Consider the following 25,366-nt stretch of genomic DNA (forward strand, 5'->3'; position numbering starts at 1 on the left):
TGGGGAATCAAATTTTTACATAGAAAAACAGTGGACCTTCAGATATCCGGATGCTTCAGTATCCGGACGACTTTACATCGGAACTGATTTTTTAAAAGTTATTTTGTCTTGTTTAACTGGTAATTCAGATATCCGGACACTTCACATATCCGGACAAATTGACTAGGAACCAAAGCGTCTGGATAAATGAGGCTCCACTGTATATAGGAAAAATCTTTAAAAATCTTCTTCTCAAGAACCACTGGGCCAGAAAAGCTGAAACTTATGTGGAAGCATCCTGGGGTAGTGCAGATTCTAAATTATTCAAATCATGACCCCCAGGGGTAGGGTGGGGCCGGCCACAATGGGGAATCAAAGTTTTACATTGAAATATATAGGAAAAATCTTCTTCTCAAGAACCACTGGGCCAGAAAAGCTGAAACTTATATGGAAGCATCCTGGGATAGTGTAGATTCTAAATTGTTCTAATCATGACCCCTGGGGGTAGGACGGGGCCACAATGGGGAATCAATTTTTACAATGTTGAATCAAAGCATCCTATGGTAGTGTAGATTTCAAATTGTTTAAATTATGATCAGTTGGGTAGGGTGGGGTCACAATATGTATTACAAGGGGGAAATCTGGTAAAGAACAGAATGTTCAAAGCTTCTCAGGTGAGCGATGTGGCCCATGGGCCTCTTGTTCTTTATCTCACTGAGATGTTTTTTTAAAGCTTCATGGTAATGGTATATAAGAGAAAATTACCTAGAAAATCCTAACATTGAGCAAATGACTGCCGCATCCTCATTACCCCATCCGTCATCGCAGATTGTCCCCCATGATCCTTCGTGATATATTTCAACTCTACCTTCTAAAGCCGTATTCCCGCCAACTAGTCGCACAGCTTCATCTGTGATTTAAAAAACACCAATGTTGGTTAAGAGTCCTTGTAGACAATACGCCTTAAAATAGTATACCAAAAAAAAAAAATAGAAATATATATCATTTTAAAAATACAAAATTTATATTCTGAATATTTGCATTTGTCTATCAAGTGGATGCCGAGTTCGACCAAACTGAGATTCTTCAATAGTGCTTTAATGAAATAACGACTATTATTGAAGTAATTACTAGTACTTAGTACTAGTATTTCATAAAGATACTTTTTGAAACGTTTTCTTGACCACTATGTCTATTAAATAGTATTTCAATAGTGGGCGTTATTTTAATAAACAACTTTAAAGCATTGAATAGTATGCACTGTACTTGTTCATTTATCTTTTTACGACATTTGAACTCTAAATGTTTGAGAATAAAAGTAATCAATGATCACAAGGGGAAAATAAAAAGATGAGGACAAATAATTAAATTCCTTTTCAAGAAAAAGTGATCCTCAACAGATTATTAATTATTCCAAATCATGATGAAAGTACACTGGAGACAATGTTTGAATTTTATGAAGAAGAGCGTTGATGAGTATAATGCATTGCTAATGACATCTGAAGAAATTGCCTAAATCCTGATCTTCCAGAATAAAATACAGGTGACTCTCGATGGCTCGAACTCCGATCTCTCAAAGTTCTCGATCTCTCGAGGTGAACCTACGGTCCCGTTTTTTTCCTCTATATAACTAAGCGAATTTACTCCTGATCTCTCGAACTTCTATCTCTCGAAACTCTCTATCTCTCGAACCAAGACCTGGGTCCCGTTACACATATTTCATTGATTTTTACTCTCTATCTCTAGAACTTCTGATTTTGCGCGAATACACGCCAATCAAGCGTAAAATTGATGCAGCCTGGACTTACCTGCATGGAAAACAGTGAACGCCTGGGGCTAACATGTAAGTGTTTACGTAGATGACACTACACCTGTGGGTCATCCGTTTGTTGATAAAATTAATTGGTTATTATAGGTAAATTATAAACGAATTAACATCTTATTTGGAACTTGAATCCGAGACGATAATTTTTAGAAAATAATTTATAGACGTTCGTTTTAATAAGTTCCCACAGACTATAAACTTTTTTAAGAGTCTACATAATCCAAGAAAGGCAAATAGCACAAGAAATTCATTTCTCAAGGACTGAATACCTTTTAATAAAAATCTGGTGTCAGTGATGAACACTGGTGAAGGACCCGATCAAGGCAAGCCGCGGATTAGCAAAACTGACAATTGCTTTTCAGGATTCAAGTAGTCATGAAATTAGAACAAATACATTTGAAACTTTAGGAATTTATTTATTCACAACACGATCATTGTTGTTGAAATCAAGTGAATTACCTGTAAAATACGATTGAAAACGTGCAATAACTTAATTTACACATACTTCCGGTATCTATAATAGTAGAATATCGATGATCGGAACTGCAAAATTCGGATTTTTTTTTACTTTCTATCTCTCGAACCCCTCGATCTCTCGAACTTTTCTTGCGGTCCCTTGAACTTCGAGAGATCGAGAGTCACCTGTATGCGCAAACGATACACTAGTATACAGAGCAGGATAGACCTACCTAAGGAACAGATTACCCCGGCGTCCTCTGAATGCCCACAATTGTGTGTGCCCATACTGGACTTGTTACATTGTAGTAAATCCATTTCGTCCCCTTGGCACCGTACATCATCTGTCCAGATCCTCATACGACTGTCAACTTGTCCAAAGTGTGCCGATGTTCTTGCTGTGGCGTTTTTCCTGTAAATTTAGCGCGTCATCATACGATATTTATAAATTTATTTATTATTATATGATTGAATAATTTTCATCTCTCTGATTGGCTGAGATCCAACTATGTTGGAAAAATACTACGTTGTATTGACCTGCACGTGACGTTCCAGGTGAATACAAGGATTTATTTCCTCTACATTGATCTAAAAATAGATCGGGAAATTCCAAATTGATACAAATTGTTTTGGAAAGCTATTTAAACGACTATGACCTTTTTTCATATGAACAAAACAAGCGAATATATATTTTCGGGTGAGGGTGGTAAGAGGGGATGCAGGGATACCCCTCGAACACTTTTACTGAACAACAATTTTTACTTTTTGGCAGTTAGTTTTCCCTAATAATACTCTTTCCTCTCAAAATCTTATCTATATAAAAGACTGACATTATATTTTAGCTCACCTGAGCCAAAGGCTCAAGTGAGCTTTTCTGATCAAAATTTGTCCGTTGTCTGTCGTTTTCGTCGTCGTCGTTGTAAACTTTTCACATTTGCATCCTCTTCTCAAGAACCACTGGGCCAATTTCAACCAAACTTTCTACATAATATCCTTGGATAACCGGGATTCAAGTTTGTTCAAATGAAGGGCCACGCTTTTTTTCAAGGGGAGATAATTATGAAAAAGAGAAAACTTAATGGAATTTTAAAAAAATCTTCTTCTCAAGAACCACTGGGCCAGGAAAGGTGAAACTCATGTGGAATCATTCTCAGGTAGTGTAGATTCAAGTTTGTTCAAATCATGACCCACGGGGGTAGGGTGGGGCCAAAATGGCTGATCAAAGTTTTACATAGGAATATGTAGGAAAAATCTTTAAAAATCTTCTCAAAAACCACTGGGCCAGGAAGGATGAAACTCATGTGGAATCATCCTCGGGTAGTGTAAATTCTAGTTTGTACAAATCATGACCCCCATGGGTAGGGTGGGGCCAAAATGGTCGATCAAATTTTAACATTGGAATATATAAGAAAAATCTTCTTCTCAAGAACCACTGGGCCAGGAAAGATGAAACTCATATTAAATCATCCTCAGGTAGTGTAGATTCAAGTTTGTTCAAATCATGACCCCCGGGGGTAAGTTGGGGCCAAAATGGCCGATCAAAGTTTTATATAGGAATATGTAGGAAAAATTTTCCTCTCAAGATCCATTGAGACAGGAAAGATGAAACTCCTGTGGAATCCCTCAGGTAGTGTAGATTCAAGTTTGTGCAAATCATGACCCTCGGGGTAGGGTGGGGCCAAATGGCCGATAAAAGTTTTACATAGGAATATATAGGGAAACATTTTAAAATCTTCTTTTCAAGTACTTCAAAGCCATGCCTACTGATATTTATAGAGAATCATCCTCAGGTAGTGTAGATTCTAATTTGTTCAAATCATGACCCCCTGGGGGGGGGGGTAAAATTCAAGCCCCCTCCCCCCCTCAGTAAACTTTCAGTTCTGATCTGATATGTACTTTTTCCTCGCCAATTGCTCAGGTGAGCGATGTGGCCCCTGGGCCTCTTGTTTTCATAGCAACTAAAATTGATAAAAAAAACTTCAAATTGATACGACTGGTAAGGCTTCTTTACATTTTAATTCTGCTTCTCTTTTGTATTTGGCTAGGACTTAATTAAATGCAAACAAGTAATGGGCTTTATTATTTTATCAGTGAATCATATAATAAAACAATTTTTGCTGTTTTTTTACGGTCAATACAATGATTTAGCCATCTTCGAAGTACAATATTCACCGAGCCCGAAGGGCGAGGTGAATATTGTACTCTTCAGATGGCTATAAATCATTGTATTGACCGAAAAAACAGCAATAATTGTGTAATATATTCTTATTAACTTAAAAAGTTCTTTATCTGGCCCTGCATGTACATGAAACAAAAAGAAGAAAACTTGGATAATGATCTTTAAAATTCAAGCGTCCTTATTCAGAGAATTAAAGTTATGTATAAAGTATACCGGTATTCTATATATTAGACAGCTCTTTGATTTGTTAAACAAACGATTGTTTGAGGACATTTTTATGCGCCCGGATCGATAGATCCGAGGCATATATTGTTTTTATCTGTTTGGCTGTCTGTTGTCAACGTTAACCTTTGCCATAACTTTTGAACCATGAGAGATAGAGATTTCATATTTGGTATGCATACTCCACTAATTAAGTTCTTTCAAATGACACCAAGGTCAATGACCTTGTGACCTTGACTGTGACCTATATGCTAAAAATAGTGCTAAAACAGCTTTTTCGAACGTGTGCCATAACTTTTGAACCATAAGAGATAGAGACTTCATATATGATATGCATACTCCACTAATTAAGTTCTTTAAAATTACACCAAGGTCAATGACCTTGTGACCTTGGCTATGACCTACATGCTAAAGATAGCTTTTATGAACTTTGTTGCGGTAAGAAAGTGATACCTTGAAAATCCCAGCATGAAGCAGACGACAGCAGCATCGTTATTATCCCAGGCGTCATCGCACACGGTACCCCATTCATCGTTATAGAAAATCTCCACCCGCCCCTCCATAGCATTAGATCCGCCCACAAGTCTGATATCTATTACATATAAATCAATGTCACATTCATTCTGATAATCTTGAACTTGATTTTAGGGAAAATTCTTCTTAGTGAACTTAAATTCAACTCAAAACACAAACATAATTTTGGCTTTAAAACAAAGTTCGATTATGAAATTTTCGTAAAACGTCTTACTTTATAACGTGAAATATTTCTACCCCTACATGCAATGTAAATTATGCTCAAACACGCAATAAGTATGTAATCTTACAATTTTTTATGTCTACATGCATGATAATTATGTTGACAGTTATAAAACTTTTACGATGGGACATATATCGTACACATACTCAGACCAGAAAACGTTTGACACATGACACCGGCATCTTCGTTGTGTCCACAGTTATGGGAGCCAATTGCGTTTTGGGAACATCGAAACAAATTTGTGTCCGAATCCGTACAACCCATCTCATCCATCCAAATGTGTCCTGATCCTTGGCCGAAAAACGCTGACCCCTTAGCTTTGGCATTTAGCCTTCATAATAAAAAAAATATCATCATAATCATTTTCAAAATGACAAAATATAAGAAGTTTTTATAAGACTCCCTACAAATAAAATAAGCAAGAGGTCCATATGCCGCATCGCTCACCAGAGCACTTTGGCTAAGGTAAAGCAATTGAATAAATTAAAAAGTTAATTAAGTTATAAGTGGCTCCTCAGTAGCATGGCAGGGTGGGTAGGGGCCCCTGTCTGAACAAACCTTAACACTAAATGAACTTCAAAATGCTTCTATATTAACATGGCTGATCAAAACTTTAAAAGATATTTTTCATATTTTTCTCTTTATAAAATTTATCAACATGATCCAAAGTTATGATATTCAAATACATGAAGCTATGCTTTCTACCTGATGATATTTACATATTAATACCCGGTATAACTATTCCTTGTATGTAAAACAAAACGATCCCCAGCGATGTTTTTAAGAAAACTCTAAATCTACACTTACTAAAGCTACGTCAATATAAATATGAATAATCATAACTGCATTTCTTGTCTGTTGAAAAGTGACAACAACCTACCACTGGGGGTGGGGTAGTGTTATGATTGCAATATAATTAAATAGAATTATAAATCTATTTTACCTAAGGACGCTTCCATATAAAAATGAATTATTTATCAAAGCTTTTTCTGTTCTTGGATAGAAGATTTTAATGACGCCCATTATTAATGTCTTAAATTCCCTGTCCTTGACCAAGTGTTATTATTTGAACAAACTTGAACCTATATATATACAGATGATGAAACTGTCTCTCACCTGAGTGAAAGGTGACTGAAATTTGAATGAATGGCAGAAATGTGTCACTCATCAGACTTTAAATTCAGTCACCTTTCCAAACTTTCTTAGAGACCAACTAACCATTCAGTTAAACTGAACTGCGTAGGTCCATCCTCTGCTACATTTAATACTGAAGCTTTTACCTAAGTTTTATACTTTCCTGCCAACTGATTATTAAGAAGATATCATTAATTTTCCCCATTTTTGTTTGTTTCACCATAAACGAGGGTGTGGTGTGGCTCTTCGACTGCACAAACTTAAATTTTCTTCAACCAAAGATGCTTTGGTTGAAATTAGGCCAGTGATTCTAGTAAAAAAAAATCGAAAATGTTCGGAAGATAGACGGACACCGGGCATTCTTTGAGCAGAAAAGATCAGAGATTTCGGTTTAGATGTTCTAAAAGAGTCGACACGTCTGTAAATTACTAGCCTCGGTAAACCATCTTGTAGCCAATGTACTTGTAGATCATTCAAAAATCATATAGTATGCATATTTATTAAGGTTTATTTTTTTCTCTATCACTATTTGGTTGGAGGGAGTAAACAAAATTTACAATGTAAATTTAGCCACAGGAGTTGTGTTATTATTATAGGTATCATGTATTTACTTAAAATTTCAGTAAAATTGATAGGTACGCGAACTCCTGTGCTTAAGGTTTTGTCGAGAGGGATTATTTATCAGTATTGAAACTATCTGAATTTTCCCCCAAACCTGTAATTTTTAAATATTTTTTTTATGCTGAACATAAAAGTTTAACAGAGTTGTTTTAACCTAATTCAACCAGTTATGTATAACATGAACAATATTCAGATCATTAAAATTTGGACTGATACGTAAATAAAATTTTTTTAACGTGTCCATTACATTCGCAAAAATATTTTTTAAAAATAAATCACCAATAAGAAAATGTAATCAAAGCAGTGGTCATTCGCAAAATTTTGAAACGTAAAAATTAATGAACAATATTGAGAATCAAAATAAAATTAAAATTTGGACTATAATATTTAACCTGCTGAATCCGAGCATATGGCAGACGACGGCAGCATCTTTGTCACCAAAGTTGTCGTCGCAGACTGTTCCCCAGGAACCATTGTAGTAAACCTCCACTCGACCTTCTGTAGTAGAGTTCCCGCCTATTAATCTCATGGTGGGTGACTGGGCTGAAAGACATTACAATAATAATCAACAAAAACTTCTTTATTTCCATTTCCATATCTAGTTACAATATGTTCATAAAGATGGAAATACTTTCTTGTATTTAGTACATTCCTCCACTGAAAGAAAAACCTAGTGAATTTAACTAGTGTGTTTCGTAAAGCGTTGGTCGTGATTAGTAAACTTTCAGTTTACTGGTTAAGATAGTGAGTTGTAGAGCTGGGGTCGTAGAGATACTTGGATACCTAGTGAAAGTTACTCATCAATTCTAAATTTACTAATCTTATCTAGTAAATATATACCAATATCTGGTAAAACTACTATTAAGGTAGTGATTGTATGGACAGTGAATCTACTAGTTTTCTTCGTGACATTAACTACTTATTTTTTTTTATAGTGTCATCAAGTAAAATTTTCATTTATTAGAAAATTAAGTATATTTTTTAGACACTGTCTTTTTAAACCCCATAAGATCTTTTATCGTTCTTTGTGGAACCTTTTAATCTAAAACAGTACTGTTTTTTTTATAGTGAAAACATCCCCAACTGGGGTCATGTAAAGTTCATCATTATATATATAAAGATCGTAACGTAAAATCAAAATAAACTTCAATGTAACCTTATACATTTTATACTATACTTAATCATTCCATGACCAGCGAAGGTGACACTTCTTTGTGTTCAGCGATTCTACACTGAATCTAATTATGTACAAAACTAAAACTTGATCTTGAATTCGTATTTCTTTTCATATCCAATCAATGGCTTCTTTGCTCAGTAAATATTAAGTTCGATAAAGGTTTTAGAGGACAATTTTGTTTGCTTCCGAGAGACTTCCATCATCAAAAAAGTTCATATCTGTAAAGTTTCTGAGCGAGATTTGTGAAATTCCTTTTTAACATTATTGATATACACTGGATTCAAGTTTTGAGAAATGGAAAATACAAGTTTTTCGCAAACTACCATTTCCATCGTTTCTAGGTTGGTATTGACAACTCAATCGCAAACAATGAACATATCTTGTTCCTGGAAACTTCCAGCAGTAGAATGGTTCAAAGTTCTAATGTTATCACTGGGATTTATCGGCAATGGATTAGCATTTTGTGTCATCTGTAAAAATACAAATCTGCATAGCAAGAGTTTTGCCATAATTGCTGTTCTAGCGCTCTCTGATGGTACCTATTGTTTGGGAGGCGTGCTTTGGGGATTGCTTTACTATGCCTACATGGATCCAAGCAATTTTCGTAATCTTCAGAACTGTGTAGGAGATTTCTCTTATACATACATAAAAAACTTCATAGCATGTGTGATGTCTGCTGCATATGTTGCCTCCGGTTTCTTTATTGCGACCTTGTCTGTCTTTCGCTACATGGTTATCGCCCGTCCTTCGAAGTCCGACAGGATCCTTAAAAAAGCCTCAGTCATTTTTACGATTATCACAGTGTATATCCTCTCCATTGTAATTGCAGCCGTAAAGACGTTTTATTCCGATAAACATAAGAAGAAAATCAACAAAATTCTAGATTTTGTTCTTTCCTACCTGATACCACTTATGATAATGATCGTATTCCATGTAATAAAAATTTCCATTGTCAAAAGCGAGAAAACTGGCCGTTTGAACCCTTCGCTTAGAAAACTGGACCAGATTTGCCTGGCAATTATTTTAACATTTTTCATCCTTCCCCTTCCATGGCATTTGTTGGCACTGCTTTACGAGTTTGGTGTAATTGATCCAGCTTACATGGCAGTTACTATAAGTGCTTTTTTGTTGCAGTTAAACAACTGCATTAATCCTATATTTTACGTTTTCTTGTCACGGCGTGTACGGCAGACCATTTCTAGTTGTTTTTGTAGAAAAGAAAGTGCGGCCTCCCAAACAGGGCCAACAGAACTGAGCTCACTATGACATTGAACCTTAAGGAATCTAACCCTGAATCCGCTTCTATCAACTGAGCTCACTATGACATTGTACCTTAAGGAATCTAACCCTGAATCCGCTTCTATCAACTGAGCTCACTATGACATTGTACCTTAAGGAATCTAACCCTGAATCCGCTTCTATCAACTGAGCTCACTATGACATTGTACCTTAAGGAATCTAACCCTGAATCCGCTTCTATCAACTGAGCTCTTTATGACATTGAACCTTAAGGAATCTAACCCTGAATCCGCTTCTATCAACTGAGCTCACTATGACATTGAACCTTAAGGAATCTAACCCTGAATCCGCTTCTATCAACTGAGCTGACTATGACATTGTACCTTAAGAAATCTGACCCCGAATCCACTTCTATCAACTTCAGTACGTTTTAGTAGGATTTCAACTTAAAAATATTCTTTGATAGCTTAATTATGATTTATGAAGACAATGGATGTATCGCATGCATATGAAATGTCTTTATAAAATTTTAAAAGATCTTTCTATATTATTACACTAGATTGGAGTTTTTGCTGATGATGTAGTAAGGAGAGAAGAATTTATAATAAAAAAGAAATTTTAAAACTTGTTTTAGGTTATGTCATTATAGTGAACAGTCTATGGTGAGGACTATTGCATTAAAAGAATGTTGACAGCTTCAAGTTTTGTGAATTAGTACTGTAGATCACTTAATTTTCGCGACACCTAATTTTCGCGAGATAGACATGGACTCTTTATTAGCGAGACAAAATTTTCACGAATTGTGGTCATTGCTCCATATAATCATAAGGAATTCTATTATACGCGAGAATGAAATTTTTGCGAGCATAACGTCTCGCGTAATTACGCCAAAATAAAGTTCTCGTGAATACAAAGTGATTTACAGTATTCTGTTTATATTTTTGACGCCTGAAATTCCAGTGCTTCCCGCGATGTCCCCAAATACACTTGAACTGGGTACTTAAAATGTTTCTTGATTCAATCTTCCTGAATGTGCCTTCAGGTTGTTGAGGAATTTTATCTGCATGGACTTCTTGTTGTCACAAGTGTTACAGTACTTATTTCCCATTAAGAGACATAAACTATTAAGAGGAAGTTCTTGAATTGTGACACCAATGAGATCCCGAGTACTAAGAGATATTATGTTCCCTGTTTATAAAGATTTTTGTTGAAAGTTTATACATGTAATATTCGAATGACGCTTGTGATTCATTCTTCGTAAAAGTCGGTAATATTTTATCATAGATTTCAAACAATTGCCCTTGTATAGGTTACATCATAGAAGCCGAGTAGTATTGATTATATCGTTTTCATGGGGCGTGGAAATAGGGCGCGGAGCGCATGATTTCCACGCCCCATGAAAACGATATAACCAATAGTACGAGACATCTATGATGTAAGCAACTTGTCGCATGTCTGATGACGTAAATTTCATTGAGAGTGTCAAAATTCGATAATAAAAATAAGATTCATTTCAAGCTAGCTCTCCAACATGTCGGATGTTCTTAGTGAATTTGACTTTGACTTTTTAAATGAGTTTGAAGATTTTGACAATTAATCTTTGAGCCAGGCACTCGACATAATATATTATATGAAATCACAGAAGCAAATATCAAGGAGTTTAACGATATAAAGTTTGGATATTTTACCGTAACTTTTAAAATTTCAAAATGGATAATTAATCTTTTGAACGACTGGGAACTTTCAACTGAGTTAAATACTTGTATTTTAATTTAGTTAAAGGCTAAGAAATAGCTTAAAAATATGTTCATTTTTCATAAAATCAGTTTTTTTTTCTCATGACCTGATTTCTGCCTCCTGCAGTGATATTTGAAGGGGCGTGGAAAGTATTTTTGCATATGTGATATGGGATATATCACCACAGAAAGATCAAAGAAAATCACCGCAGATATGCGACAATTCTCCTCGTCAGTACAACTTTCAATTACAATAGATAAATACCATGATAAGGACACCCCCCCCCAAAAAAAATACAACTGTTGTATTATCATGATTATTCCTGAAGTATTAAACATCCTGAAACATTAAGACAAAAAGAGCAATCAAGCTCAAAGTCCAGTTAACCACTACAAGTTAGGAGCAGAGCAAATACAGAGTTTCAAATATATCAGAGGAAGGAACAGCTTCCATGTATGAGTATAAGCATCCCCTGTCTACGAGTCACACCCTCCTGTATAAAAAACGTCAGTCAGCATTCGATCTAAGAATTGAGAATATGTCTTGACAAGGTCATTATATAAATGTTAGTTACTATTAATTTTGTTAACTGAAAATACGTCGTCGATATATCTAAATGTCGAGTTGAAGGCCAGAAGTATTTTCTGCTTCTCGTATATAAGATATAAGTTATGCAAATTATACCACGTTTATAACAATCGTTGAGGCTCCTTGACATACCAACAAACTATACAGTGGTCAATTGATTGCGTGACAATCCTTTAATAATTAACAAAATAACATACAAATATAAACAAAGAAAAGTGATGCCTCGGTATCAGGAAAGAGACGTCCATGCAAATTAAAGAATTACATGTACATGTATAGTGTTTGTTCTCACTAGATATAATTATTACCGGCCAGGGTATATCATTTTTTCGAACGTCCGTTGATCAAACTGATTCGACCTATTGACATAAAATATGAAATACATGTAAATTTTTACTGAAGAACATAATAAAACAAACAATATTGTAATCAGGAATAATTATTCAGTAAGAATCATCTCTTTGTGTATTTTATGTTAGTATACACACATCTATTATCGAAATGTTCGCGCTTCAGAAAGAAAAAAAAACACTTTATCATTCGAAGTTTTTTTTTCTTTACGCATTATACTTGACAGATGTATAATGAATTCTCGATGCATATAATGTTACCTTTATTTAATTTGTCCAGTTCACTTGTATTAATTTAACAAGGATGTGAGATTATGTAATTACTTCTGGATTCCCAATGTGTACGTTAACTGTTACGACAACGTAAAAAATGGATTTTTTGTCTATTCGCCCATTCGTATCCAGCAAATAACGAGAAAGGGTGCAAAAAAGTGTTCAAAAATTCTAAAATAAGCAAAGTCAAACTGAACAGTGATTTCTTGTTGTTACATTTTTATACCATTTTTCATATATAATTGGTACCTATTTAGAATTTTCATGTCTAGTGTATAAAACGCAATAAGAAAGAGTATAATTTTCTTTCCTTATTAAAAGTACTCGATTATACAAGAGCAAACATATAAATCAGGAAAATATACTCCTAGTCTAAATGTAAAATTTTATCCAATACTTGATATATTGGTGGCCATTTTCACGTGAGCGAAAAAAAAAGGATTTACTTACCATTGCAGATTTGAATTGAGGGTATAAATTCTAAGCCAATTGACCATAGAATACACATGCAAATATTCCTCAATGGTAATTCCATTGCTCAGAAATGATTCGCTATGCTGGCCATATAAAACCCCTAAATGGAGCGAAAAAACGGACCGCGAGGGAAAGTTATTCTGTAAGGAGAAAATAGAGGAAGTCAATACTTGAACCGGATCCCATGCTTGCGCAGCTACATATATCATGCATTTTCTATCTTTTGGAATATAATTGTTTATGCGCAAAACACTTGAATTCGTACATCTGTGTCTTAATTGGATATTCTATAGGAAAAGTCACCGATGGCAAAGCAACACAATTTTATGCTAAGCGTGATGAATTCAACTCTTCTACTCGTCAACTTTCTTAATTTGTGTAGCAATATACCATTATCACCAGCATATGTCTCCCAGTTGATTAGATTCACAAGAATAGGTTCTACATTCAAATAATCTCTAAAACAAAGCAATCTATTGACAAATAAGCTGCTGATACAAGTGAAGGATAATAACAGTCTAGTTTGAAGTCAATAGTTCTTAAAAGCTATGGTCGAAAAAATAATACAATCGTTACGTCGAATATTGACTGAAGTATTTCATACCGTTGGGCCATTTTTTCTACGGAGTTTTCTATTTACCCGATCATAACAAGGAGCACGCGACAGGGGTGACCGATCGATAGGAGTTTCTTACATCTCCATGACACCTGATCACACCTCTGATGTATTAAGAGGTTCTTGTTAAAATGTTGGCACTGCTTCCAATTTATATCGTTCATTGTTCTAATGAACTTTTGAGCTGGATTACTATTCGTTATATCATTATTCATCAACCAAGCTCAAACACACAAAAGATTTAATACCTTTCGAATATCATCGTCTCTATTTAGGTCAGGATTGACTTTGACCCCTGTATTCAGCTTCAAGTATCGACTTGAGAAATGGGTCAAAAATGGATCAAGACGTCAATACATGTATAGCAACAATATTATAGAAGTAATTATACTGCGAGTGACTTCCTTTTAAAAATTAACATACAGTAGCTTATTATTATTTATACGTGTATCATTATATAACTCGATGCTTTGAGAGTGGACGTGCTAGTTTCGTTTATCCTGCAGTGGGATGAACATTGATAAATGAACGAGATTTACCAATGTACCAGGTATATCATATTGACATGTTCTATGTTATAATAAATTATCTCTTTCAAGTGTATGTATATAGGACTAAGCATACAATCTATATAAATCTGGAAAGAAGTTATGTAAAAAGTCATGATATAATTAATATATTGATTGATTCATAAATTTTCTAAAATATTTTGATTCTAAAATATATATGATGATCTTCCACCAGGAGAAAAAGGAGTGAGTGTACAATACCCCTACCCACATTTGTTCTGTGTCCATATAAATTACAAGACCCAGGTTACTATAGTACACTCTTATAAGCAAAGGAAAGTCAAACAAAGCCTAAATTTTAAAATCCTGCTTTCAAAACATAAAGCATTGTGTGTATTATTCTGTTCTCTCCATATAATAAGGAATTTGTAACTATTAAAAACAAAATCCAAATTACGTGTATATCTTGTAAGTTCTGGTCAATATATAACGAGCTTATCATACATACCTTCACAGCTGACATCCGAGCAGTTTTGCGTTTCCTCCCAATTCCCTGAGCAGTTTTTGTCGCCTTGTCTTGGTTTGGGATAAGTACAATTCCTCTGTCTTTTCCTGACCCCACTACAGGGCTGTGAGCACTCACTCCATTGGCCCCACTCCCCAAACTGACCGTCAGATGGACATGAAAGTTCCGCATTACAGTTAGCTTTTTCAAAGTTTTTTCCACGACACGGTTTTCTGCGATCCGCACAGAATCTAATTCTTTGACGATACCCGTTCCCACACGTAACACTACAGGCCGACCACTCTGTCCAACCGCTCCACTCTCCCTTCACGGGACAGACAGCTTTTATACAGAGAACATTTTGCTTAAAAGAGCCTGAACAGATCAGAGTGGAATTATCTGTAACAGAATCTGTACATGTTCTTCTCCTTGTTTTTGCACCAATACATGTTGTGTTTCTGCACCAGGACCACGGACACGGTCTATTGCACCGGGACCATTCCGTCCATTCAGACCACGAAACAGAGTCACCATTTATAGAATCTAAATATAAAGTAAACATCTTGATATTCAACTTATAATTCTCAGTTTCATGATCTCTTATAATTGTTAGTTCTTTTTAAAATCATCAATGTGATTCATGAGAGAGAGAGAGAGAGAGATTTATAATGTATAAGACTTACCGTCACAACTCACCGGATAGGATGTAAAATTCATTGATATAATTAAAATAAATAAATAAATATCAAAAACAGCCATTTATGGGTTACTGATAATGTTGAGTTCAGTGGTCCATAAAACAATTTGTGAGTAAAACGGAAGAAGGTTTACTTAAATATAAACATTTATCCTCTTATGTGGGCCGACTTTGGCGGATTAAGCTCATTACCTACATTATCCCCGTACAATAGCAGAAATATATATTTTATACGTGTTCGATTGTTTTTTCTGCTCGTATTTAATAATTATCTTTCTATGTTTAAAACCGATTATTAGCGGTGGAATTAATTTTACATTTTTATATGAAATATCACAAGTATATTTCTTTCTATGTTCAAGGAATTTTCCGATAACAAAGAGCTTATAGATCGGTAGCTCACTGGCCACTCACTTCAATTGTCCTTAAGTAGCTCTACTGCACTCACTAAAGAGTTCTTTTGTCACCGTATACGGATGTTAGATGGTACTGAGTGGGGGGTTAATCTATTTGCTTCCTCATTTGGTCAGCTTTGAATGTTCCAGATATGTAATCACTAAAATGTATCAAAATCCACGGAATATATTTCACATTTGTCATACTGTCGTACTTTTGGTGACCTTAATTTAACTTTGGTGTTAAAATTGACACTCAGGCAAGCAGCATCGGGGGTCTGGGATGCCCCCTCCCATTTTTCCAGACGTAAAATTTACTATAGAAAATGTTCATTGAAAGTCTCTCTACTTTTTGGTACTGATGGGAGTTGGAACCCCCACCCCAGCCCTCACCCCACGAAATTTTGACATCCCCCTTTTTTCTTGCATGCTTGTCGGGTTTTTCAGGTTTGTTTTTCTCTGCCCCCCTCCCCGTTCAAAAATGATCAGACGTCACTAGACAGAGCCAGGGACTTATATACATGTACTTACTTGTAAAACTAGTATACTTAATTAAGCCTTTTTTTAAAAAAAAAATGTTTGTTTACTTGCTCTCTCCCGACAGACTAAAAATAGCTCGATCAATTTTTTTTTACTCTCGGAAATATCTCTCTCTCTCTTTCTCTCTCTCTCATAAATCATTCATATCCCTTCAACAACTTGAAACTAATATAAACTTTACATTCAATCTCAATACTTTTTTTAATCGTATCTACTAACTTTCCATACTATTTCCTCCTCAGTAGGGAGACGGTAAGTAGCCTTGTTTTTTCCAAATATGGTCCAAATAAATCTTTTTGCCCGCTAACCAATTGCAACGCAAGAATCATGATATCTAATAAAGTCATAAAACAAATTATAATTTATAAATATTTTAAAAATTATATATTCAATTACTATGATTAAAAATTACAGAGTAATCATGATGATTATTCTGATGATTAATGATTTTAAATAGAACTTTCCAAAAGTCCGGGGATTTTCCCGCGGATATCCATAAAAACTCATTATATTAAAAAAAATTTTTTTTTAGATAAAATCGACAAGCGTAGTTCATGATAAAGTTTTGATTAATTTACTGCTCATATTGCATATTTAGGTCTTATTTAATACATGTAGCTTTGAAAATCCCTGTAGCTCCCAAACAAAAAAAAACCCCTTAGATAACTTTTTTTTTTCTTTTTTTTTTTTTTTTTTTTTTTTACATTTATCTATTTATTTTTTACATCATACCTATCCTAGCATTCAAATTTCTTTTGCTGAGTCGGATAATGATAATGATGTTTTGGGAAAAAATTAATAGCCTGTAGCTATATCTCGGACATGCCCTCATTAGATAGGCTAGAGAATGGTTGGATCCACCACCAAACGACGAACTCTTCTGCAAACTGAGGTAATATAGTCCACGTGAAAAACATCAAAGATGGCGGTTCACGAATCGCTCCATCTGTAAGTGGGCGTTCATTTTTGTACCACGAGCTTCATTAAGACTTAAAATTGGTTTCAGATAGCAAGTTTTTGTGAAATGGAATAACAAAATTGATATGAATTAATAATGTTAGATTTAGTACCATTCGATCAGGCAGCTTGTTGACCATGGTCAAGAGGGCATCGAATAGTCAATACTGACATATTTAATATAGGCACAGTGGCACTAATTATATCTAATCTACATATGATAATTAAATTGAAAAAAAATTTCTTTACCCCAAATAAGGCTTTAAATTTTTTGAGGAGATGAAAGAAAAGGGTCACTTTTTCACCATTTTACATGTAATATTTGTCTCTGGGATTGAAACAAAGCTGAAATGCTTACTAATGGTAATATTTGGACTCATTTCTAGAACTTGTTGAAATGAGATTTCTAAAGTGTAGTAGAAAGCTGAAATCAGTTGTTCTGAGTTTCAGAAGGATTCTTGATCTAAAGGCATAGTCCGTTCGAAAAAAATTTTTCTATTATACTTGTATATACTTGTATATATAAACTCATACGAATTAAAAAATTAACATATATATTTTTTCTATTTATTTCCTTTACCAATTTGGGATATTTTTTCTCAAGTTCTGATACGAGGAATAATGTTTATTTTGTCTTAATTAATTTTTGCTTTGATTCTAATGTTTTTTGAATGACTTAGTGTTTGCACTTTTGGTAATTAGATGATTGATATGATTAATATCAGTGTTAAGAATTACGAATTGCGCTGTTTTCAATTAAAGGAACATTCAATTATAGAACTGAACAGCGGATGTTGAAGGTTTTCTGAAGAATTATTTAACAAATGATTTATAAGAAGATGGAAGATGAAAAATGGTTTCAGAATTTGGTCAAGGTCTGTATTATATGTTTTTGTCATGTTTCTTGACCATTTGTGACAATATGAATAAGAAAAAAAATTCAAACATCACCGAAACTAGCATTTTAAAAAAATATCATATTACTGTACATAAAAAGACAAAAGCCACCTTCGGGGAGTGCCTCGGTTTACAAAAGTCTATTGTAATCAATATCTACTTTTTTTGTATCCATGTTTAAGGAGATCAGATTTTAATAAAAATCATTGAATAACGTCCTTCAACATGTTCAGTATCTGTTGATTTGAACTTGCCGTATAAAAAATGCAGTAATTTAAATCATCCTCAATAATCATTCAATATACCTAACCTAGCTGCAGAACTGTAGCTCTCCATAAAAATATATATTGATAGACCGGCGAGCTACAGTGCCACCCATTGAAAAAACTGTATATTTATTGCACACAAAAAAAGTGCGCTGTTTCTGGATTAATTCTTCCAAATTCTTACCTCAATTGCAAAAAAGCTAGATTTCAATAAAGGCCTTACTTTTCTATCAATTACTTTTGTAGTTTACATCTGTACGAAGCGCATTGGGCCGAATTATCTTGCAAACCAAAATGGCAGTACATGTATAAATAGGCGACATTTTCGATCAACATGTTCAATCATCTTTTGATTTGAACTTGACCTGCTATCAAGAACAATTATGTGGAATGTTTTGTTGTGGAAACAGTAAAAGAACATGTTAGGAACACACGGTTAATATATTTTGAAATGACAGTTTTAAACACATGGAGAAATAAATCGAAAGACAGCACACTTTTTTGTGTGCAATAAATATACAGTTTTTTCTATGTAACTCTTAGAAACGGTCTGTCAATATATATTATAATGGATATAGAGCTACAGTTTCAAGATGATAGCAGTGAAACTGAGAGCAACAGAAGTGACAGTTTCTAACTAACATTTAGAATCATCCTGGAATTATAATGAATTATAGATTTAAGGGTGAAGTGCATTAGAGGACATCTTTGATGTACTATAGAATGTAAGGGGGAGCTTTATATTCCCTTTATTGTAAGAAAATGTACAGCATGTACAGTACATTTATGCCTCTTTAAAAGAATCATAACAAAAAAAAATGCCTTTTGTTTTTCAGTCATGTGACCTCTGACAAATTTTACATTCAACCTGTGGATTCTGGGATAGATGAATTATTGGTACTTGACAGAGTGTCTCAAGAAATTAGTCTTCAGGGTAAAGTTTATTTAGATTGTATTACATCATGCACAGTTTTGAATTTCAGCACAATATGCATGCAATTAAATGTATTGTGTGTTTATTAGAATCAGAAAAGAACATTTTAGATTTTTCTAAATCTCTGACAATTATTTATTTTAAATTGAATTTGGGGATCATTGATTTTCTGTTCTTTACAGCAAACAAAGGGCAGCTTCCATCGTCCAGTATAACCAAACCTATCTATGGCATATTTGGAATTGTAAGGCTCATAGCAGGTAATCTTATTTATTACAATTACAGTAAAATGAATGTCAGTTAGTGCTTTATTCTCACTCTGATCAAAATAGATTGTTTATCTGCTCACAGAGATCACTGAACCTTGTATAGCAATCAATGTGAAAAGATCAAAGGATCTGATTTTAAACAGATTGCTGTATTTTGTAAGACTTGACAAATTTTTTTTTGAGAGGCAATCATTTTTAGCTCACCTGAGCCGAAGGCCACAATGGCCGATCAAAGTTTTACATAGGAGTATATAGGAAAAATCTTTAAAAATCTTCTTAGTAGGAACCACTGGGCCAAGAAAAATGAAACTCATGTGGAATCATCCTCAAGTCGTGTAGATTCAAGTTTGTTCAAATCATGACCCCTGGGGTTAGGGCGGGGCCACAATGGCCAATCAAATTTTTACATAGGAGTATATAGTAAAAATCTTCAAAAATCTTCTTCTCAAGAACCACTGGGCCAGGAAAGATGAAACTCCTGTGGAATCATCCTCAGGTAGTATAGATTCAAGTTTACATCATGACCCCTGGGGGTAGGGCGGGACCACAATGGCCAATCAAATCTTTACATAGGAATATGTAGGAAATATCTTTAAAAATCTTCTTCTTGAGAACCACTGGGTCAGGTAAGGTGAAACTCATGTGGAATCATCCTCAGGTAGTGTTGATGCAATTTTGTTCAAATCATGACCCCTGGGGTTAGGGCGGAGCCACAATGGCCGCTGAAAGTTTTACATAGTAATATATAGGTAAATCTTTTTAAATCTTCTACTCAAGTACTTCAAAACCATGATTAGTGATATCTATATGGAATCATCCTCCTTAGTGTAGGTTTTAGTTTGTTCAAATCATAACACATCCCCTAGAGATAGGGTGGAGCCACAAAGGTCAATCAAAGTTTAACATACTCATTTACATAAAGGAAAGATCCCAAGAACAGAAAAGCTATGTTTAGATATATTGACATGTAAGCATCCTCATGTATTGAAGATTTAAATTTATTCAAATCATGGTCTTTTGGGTAGGGAGGGTAGGACACCATCCCCCCTCCCCTCAGTAAACTTTTCAGTTCTGACCTAATCTGTGCTTTTTCCTAGCCGATGTGCTCAGGTGAGTGATGTGGCCCCTGTGCCTCTTGTTTCTTTTGATTATTGGAAGTCTTAATGACTCAATGCTCTATGTCTACCTTTAATATTGCTAAAAACTCAAATAAAATGAATCTTTCTTTACTTAATTAGGACCTTACCTCATTGTTATCACAAAAAGAGAGAAGATTGGCGAGATAAATGGTCACACAGTGTGGAAGGTGACGGGCACTGAGGTGTTATCCTTCAAAAGGACACTGCTGCATCTAACAGAACAACAGGTGAAATATCAGCTGATTACATGTAACGTAAAGAGCTAGGTTCAGTTTATGCAAAAAATGGCATGCCCATGATATCCTGATTACGATTCACCAGTTAAATGAGAATAGTACACTAAAACATCACTAATGACTAGCAAGAAAATTGTCATTTTCCAGAGATACATGTATATATAGTCATCAGGGGTGATATTTAATGTATTATTAACTGAAACTGATCAGTCTGTTTGATTTTTATTTTGAATTCACAAAACCAAAAAATCCAAAGTAAATATTGCTATGTAATACAGTAACCACTTCATAATCTGTGGAATAAATTCTGTTTCATATCAAATCCATTTGTGAAAAGTAACTGGAGAAAGGTTTAAGCATGTAAGCAATTAAATTTTTGAATTGGTTGTGAATCTGTGTTTAATATTCCTTAAGGTGTTGTATTTTAAATGTAGAATAGAACAATAATTACCAGGTAATAATTTTATAAGAAAAAAATCCTTATAAAGTTGTTTGATTTGATTTTCACAGAATGTACACAACAAGTCCTATCTGAACATGCTGGAGTACGCTCTGAGGATGGAGAGCTATTACTACTGCACCAACTTTGATCTGACCCACAGTCTCCAGAGACTGTATAACACAAGTCCCGACTTCCACGCCATGTCACTAGTAGAAAGGGTATGCTATACATGTACTCAAACACTGAAATTAATTCTGTACAAGTATTCTTAACCTTTTTTTTTTCATTGATTTGTTAGTGTTATTTTATTTTAGTTGCAGGACTGTACAGACATTATTGTCACAACATTTAATATCTCTTTTTAATCCATCATCTCTTGATTAAAATGATGGAAGCTGAATTAAAATAAGTTTAATATACAAAATGAACATTTTTCAGTTCAAAATAATACTGGACAATAACTCCTAGTCAATATATAAAAATTATACATTACAAATGTTGCCTGCGTGGCGCAGAGGGTAGAGGGTCTGCTCCAGAATCATGAAGTTAGGAGTTGATCCTTATGTCGCAGGTTCGAATCTCACTGTAGGATGTAGAGATTGGTCCATCGGATGAGACCGTATAAACCAAGGTCCCATGTCCTAGTAGGTGTTGGCATGAAAAAAATCCCTCTTTGTTCAATGGCCATAAATGCTGAGCATTGGACAAAATTTGCAGCTCTTCACCGGCAAGTGGTGGCATCTCCATTTGAGTGAAAAGTTCTGGAGAGGAATGTTAAACAACAAACATATATTCCATTAATGTAATTTTATTATTTTGTTGCTGTATGCAACTGAATTGATATTTGTCAAACGTTCAAAGTTTGCAGTTTGTTTCATTTTGTTTATTTTAGGCTGATCCCAGATTTATGTGGAATGGACACCTGTTACGAGAATTCTCTCAGCTATCAGAAATGGGACGCTATTGTTTACCTATAGTGCATGGCTGTATCCTTTGTCTGAAGGAAATTTTATTTCAGTATTTAAAATGTTTTTTCATTTCAGTTTTATAAATAAGAGTAAAGAGGGGTTATTCCCCTTGATAGCATTTCTAGTTTTTAATTGATAATTCTTTTATGTTGGTGTTGACTTGCAAGTCACCTTTATCAATACCTATAAAGAGTTACTTCCCCCTTAATTGTAATCAGTCATAGAATGTCAGTCATGTAGCATCAACAATAAGACGTTTGACTACATTCTGGTGTCTAGACGTTCCGTATACAGAGCAGGCACTCGGTTTTATGTACGAGGAATCGACACAGAAGGACAGGTGGCCAACTTTGTGGAAACAGAACAGATCATACAGTACGAAGGAAACAAGTGTTCATATGTCCAGGTTTGGTCATTCATTTTTATTTACATGAAAAGACATGATTTTATCTGCAAAAGAAAATTATTATAATTAAGGAGATAAAGCATAGAATAGAATGAGAGAAATATTTTTTTAAGAAATGACAAAGCTTAGTATTAAGACACTGGTACTGTTCATAAATGCAGTTTGGAAAAAAATGATGTATTTCTAGAAAAGTGCTGTGTTTTGATATATGAAAATGTATGTCTTAAAAGGAATTTTTATTTCACAGATCCGAGGTTCCATTCCACTGTTTTGGACACAGAGACCTAATCTGCAATATAAACCCAAGTTCAAACTAAACACATCTAGTCATGTTCGTATAGAACGTTCACTTTTACTATTACGAATTATTTTGTGAATTATTTTAGTGTATACTATATCAATTTAGATAAATGAGAATGTTTACATTCCTTAAGAATATATGGTCATTTTCTGTATTTCACGTACTGTGTTTATTTCATGAACATAATATTCATTTTTAATATACTGGTTATATTAATTTTGCAGATAGAGGTCTTCCAAAGACATTTTGACGATTTAATTTATAACTATGGAGACCAAGTCTTAATAAATTTGGTAAGTTATCTCTGGCAATTTAATCATAAATATTTTTTTCATAATGTAGAGGAGGTACAGTGGGACATTAAGATAAAATGATAATGTTCTGCAGAAGTGTTAAATTGTACAGTAATTGGTTGAATCAAGTTTTCATACCATTCTGTGATTTAATTATGTAGTTATAACAATATTTTCTGATACCATAGGCAAAGCTATTGTGTATTTGATACTGTAGACTAACCAGGTATTGTGTATTTCAGGTAAACCACACTGGTGGAGAAGGACAGCTGGAGAAGGCCTTCTCTCAGTCCGTCACAAACACACAAAACCCCAAAATCAGGTATATAAGGTCCTCAGTTCAATTCAAACTCATAGCAATATCAGGTTTCTCGGTCCGTTACAAACTGTTAACACTCAAAACCCCTAAATCAAGTACATAATGTCCTCAATTCATACTCCATAGCAATATTTGGATTCTCCAACTTGTAGAGTAGGATTTGCATTTTAATTAATAGAGTAGATAAGATTATTTAATTGATTTTGTTGTAGGTATGAGTATTTTGACTTTCACCATGAGTGTCGAAAAATGAGATGGGACCGACTGTCCATTTTAACAGACAGACTTGGAGAGGACATTAAAAGATTTGGGTAAGTCACTGGCTAAAGGCATCTCTAAATATATTTCTCCTGTAAAACTCGATCACATTACCAGTATTTAAAGTAGTTCACCTCTGTTGTGCAGTGTGTACTTTACTTGATTTACTGAGTTTTAGAAAAAAAATTGAGGTATGTTCACTTGTGAAAAATTAGTTTAACATGCATTTGTGTAATTTTGTTTGAATCAATATTTGTATATTATAATGTTTTAGATATTTTGCTCTGTCGAAGGATGGGACTTGTTTAAGTCAGCAGGAGGGAGTATTCAGGACAAATTGTATAGACTGTCTGGATCGTACTAATGTAGTCCAGGGTTTACTTGCCAGGATCATCCTAGAAAAACAGCTAACAGTAAATACAAACAATGGCATTATTGTAATAATCAAAATGCTAGTGGTCCATAAACTTCTGTCATAAATACACACTTTATCATTGTCTTGTTTAATTTATAGCGTCTGGGTGTTCTTGAGGCCAGTCAGAGAATAACAGACATGAAAACTTTCATAACAAAATTCAACAACAGTAAGTGTTTGAATTTAAATTAAAGCCAGTAAATACATGCTATTGTAATATGAAAACCGTTGGATGAAATGAATATTTCTGAAAGATTTGCAAAATATTTTGACTAAAATTGAATATTATTGTATATCTATTTCCTAAGAGAAGATAAATGTATACAAATATAACCTTTAATATCTTACACCTGTAATCTTTTTCAAAAATTGAATTTTAAATCAAGCTCTATTTTTTCTCTTTTATTGCACATTCCTTATTATTACAAATTCTATCTTGTAAACTAAAACATTGGTACATGTTATGATATGATAATATTGATAATAAAACATATTTGGCATTTTTCACCGTATAATTTTTGTTTAATTTTTTTCAGTTTGGGCAGACAATGCAGATGCAGTATCTAAGCAGTATGCAGGCACTGGTGCTTTGAAAACAGATTTCACTAGGTAGAGTTTTCTTATTATAAGTTTCCATGCAGTTCAAAAAAAATAAATAAATAAATGAAAAGAGCATACTGCTGCTGTAAGAATACAGGTAATGTTTTTCCTATCTTAAATTTCCAATTCCCAAATTTTTTAAAGTGACTTAAAGAATATTTTGTAAATGATATGTCTGACATCAAAATAAAAATGTATTTATTGCTTTGTAGGCAAGGAAAGAGAACCAAAATGGGACTTCTCATGGATGGGTGGAATTCTTTAATCAGATATTTTAAGAATAACTTTGGAGATGGATTTCGTCAGGTTTGTTTTTTTGCTGTAAAACATGCTTGTCTTCTGTAGATCAAGGTCACATCAGAGTTGTGTCCCTTGAAAACACATTTCATTTTT

The 25,366-nt window shown here is 34.1% G+C and overlaps 3 protein-coding genes across 3 annotated transcripts; 2 read left to right on the forward strand and 1 right to left on the reverse strand.

Moving 5' to 3' along the window:
- Positions 1-744: 744 nt before the first annotated feature.
- On the reverse strand, positions 745-15,440 carry LOC134268007 (neurotrypsin-like; the record flags this gene model as incomplete). Its single annotated transcript, XM_062750214.1, has 7 exons — positions 15,325-15,440; positions 14,645-15,184; positions 7,566-7,716; positions 5,565-5,749; positions 5,115-5,253; positions 2,494-2,672; positions 745-889 (listed from the first exon to the last, which is right to left on the reverse strand). Coding segments are annotated over exons 1-7 (1,415 nt in total), but the record flags the coding sequence as incomplete, so codon positions are not given.
- Positions 8,263-9,623, forward strand: LOC134268005 (galanin receptor type 1-like). The gene has a single exon (XM_062750212.1). It carries the CDS (start codon positions 8,645-8,647, stop codon positions 9,614-9,616), a length of 972 nt encoding a protein of 323 aa, XP_062606196.1. The 5' UTR covers positions 8,263-8,644; the 3' UTR covers positions 9,617-9,623.
- A 1,723-nt stretch (positions 15,441-17,163) lies between the features above and the next one.
- Positions 17,164-25,333, forward strand: LOC134268006 (phosphatidylinositol-3-phosphatase SAC1-like). The gene is made up of 15 exons (XM_062750213.1): positions 17,164-17,221; positions 19,230-19,327; positions 19,510-19,587; positions 20,835-20,962; positions 21,482-21,631; positions 22,306-22,399; positions 22,600-22,787; positions 23,035-23,118; positions 23,313-23,381; positions 23,624-23,703; positions 23,913-24,011; positions 24,233-24,371; positions 24,473-24,542; positions 24,910-24,982; positions 25,186-25,333. The coding sequence occupies exons 1-15, from the start codon at positions 17,196-17,198 to the stop codon at positions 25,316-25,318; spliced, it is 1,509 nt and encodes a 502-aa protein (XP_062606197.1). The 5' UTR covers positions 17,164-17,195; the 3' UTR covers positions 25,319-25,333.
- The last annotated feature ends 33 nt before the right edge of the window (positions 25,334-25,366 follow it).

Source organism: Saccostrea cucullata, unplaced genomic scaffold, assembly GCF_032062105.1.
Source record: "Saccostrea cucullata isolate Sc308-1 unplaced genomic scaffold, CSIRO_AGI_Scuc_v1 ctg9560, whole genome shotgun sequence".
NCBI lineage: Eukaryota > Metazoa > Mollusca > Bivalvia > Ostreida > Ostreidae > Saccostrea > Saccostrea cuccullata.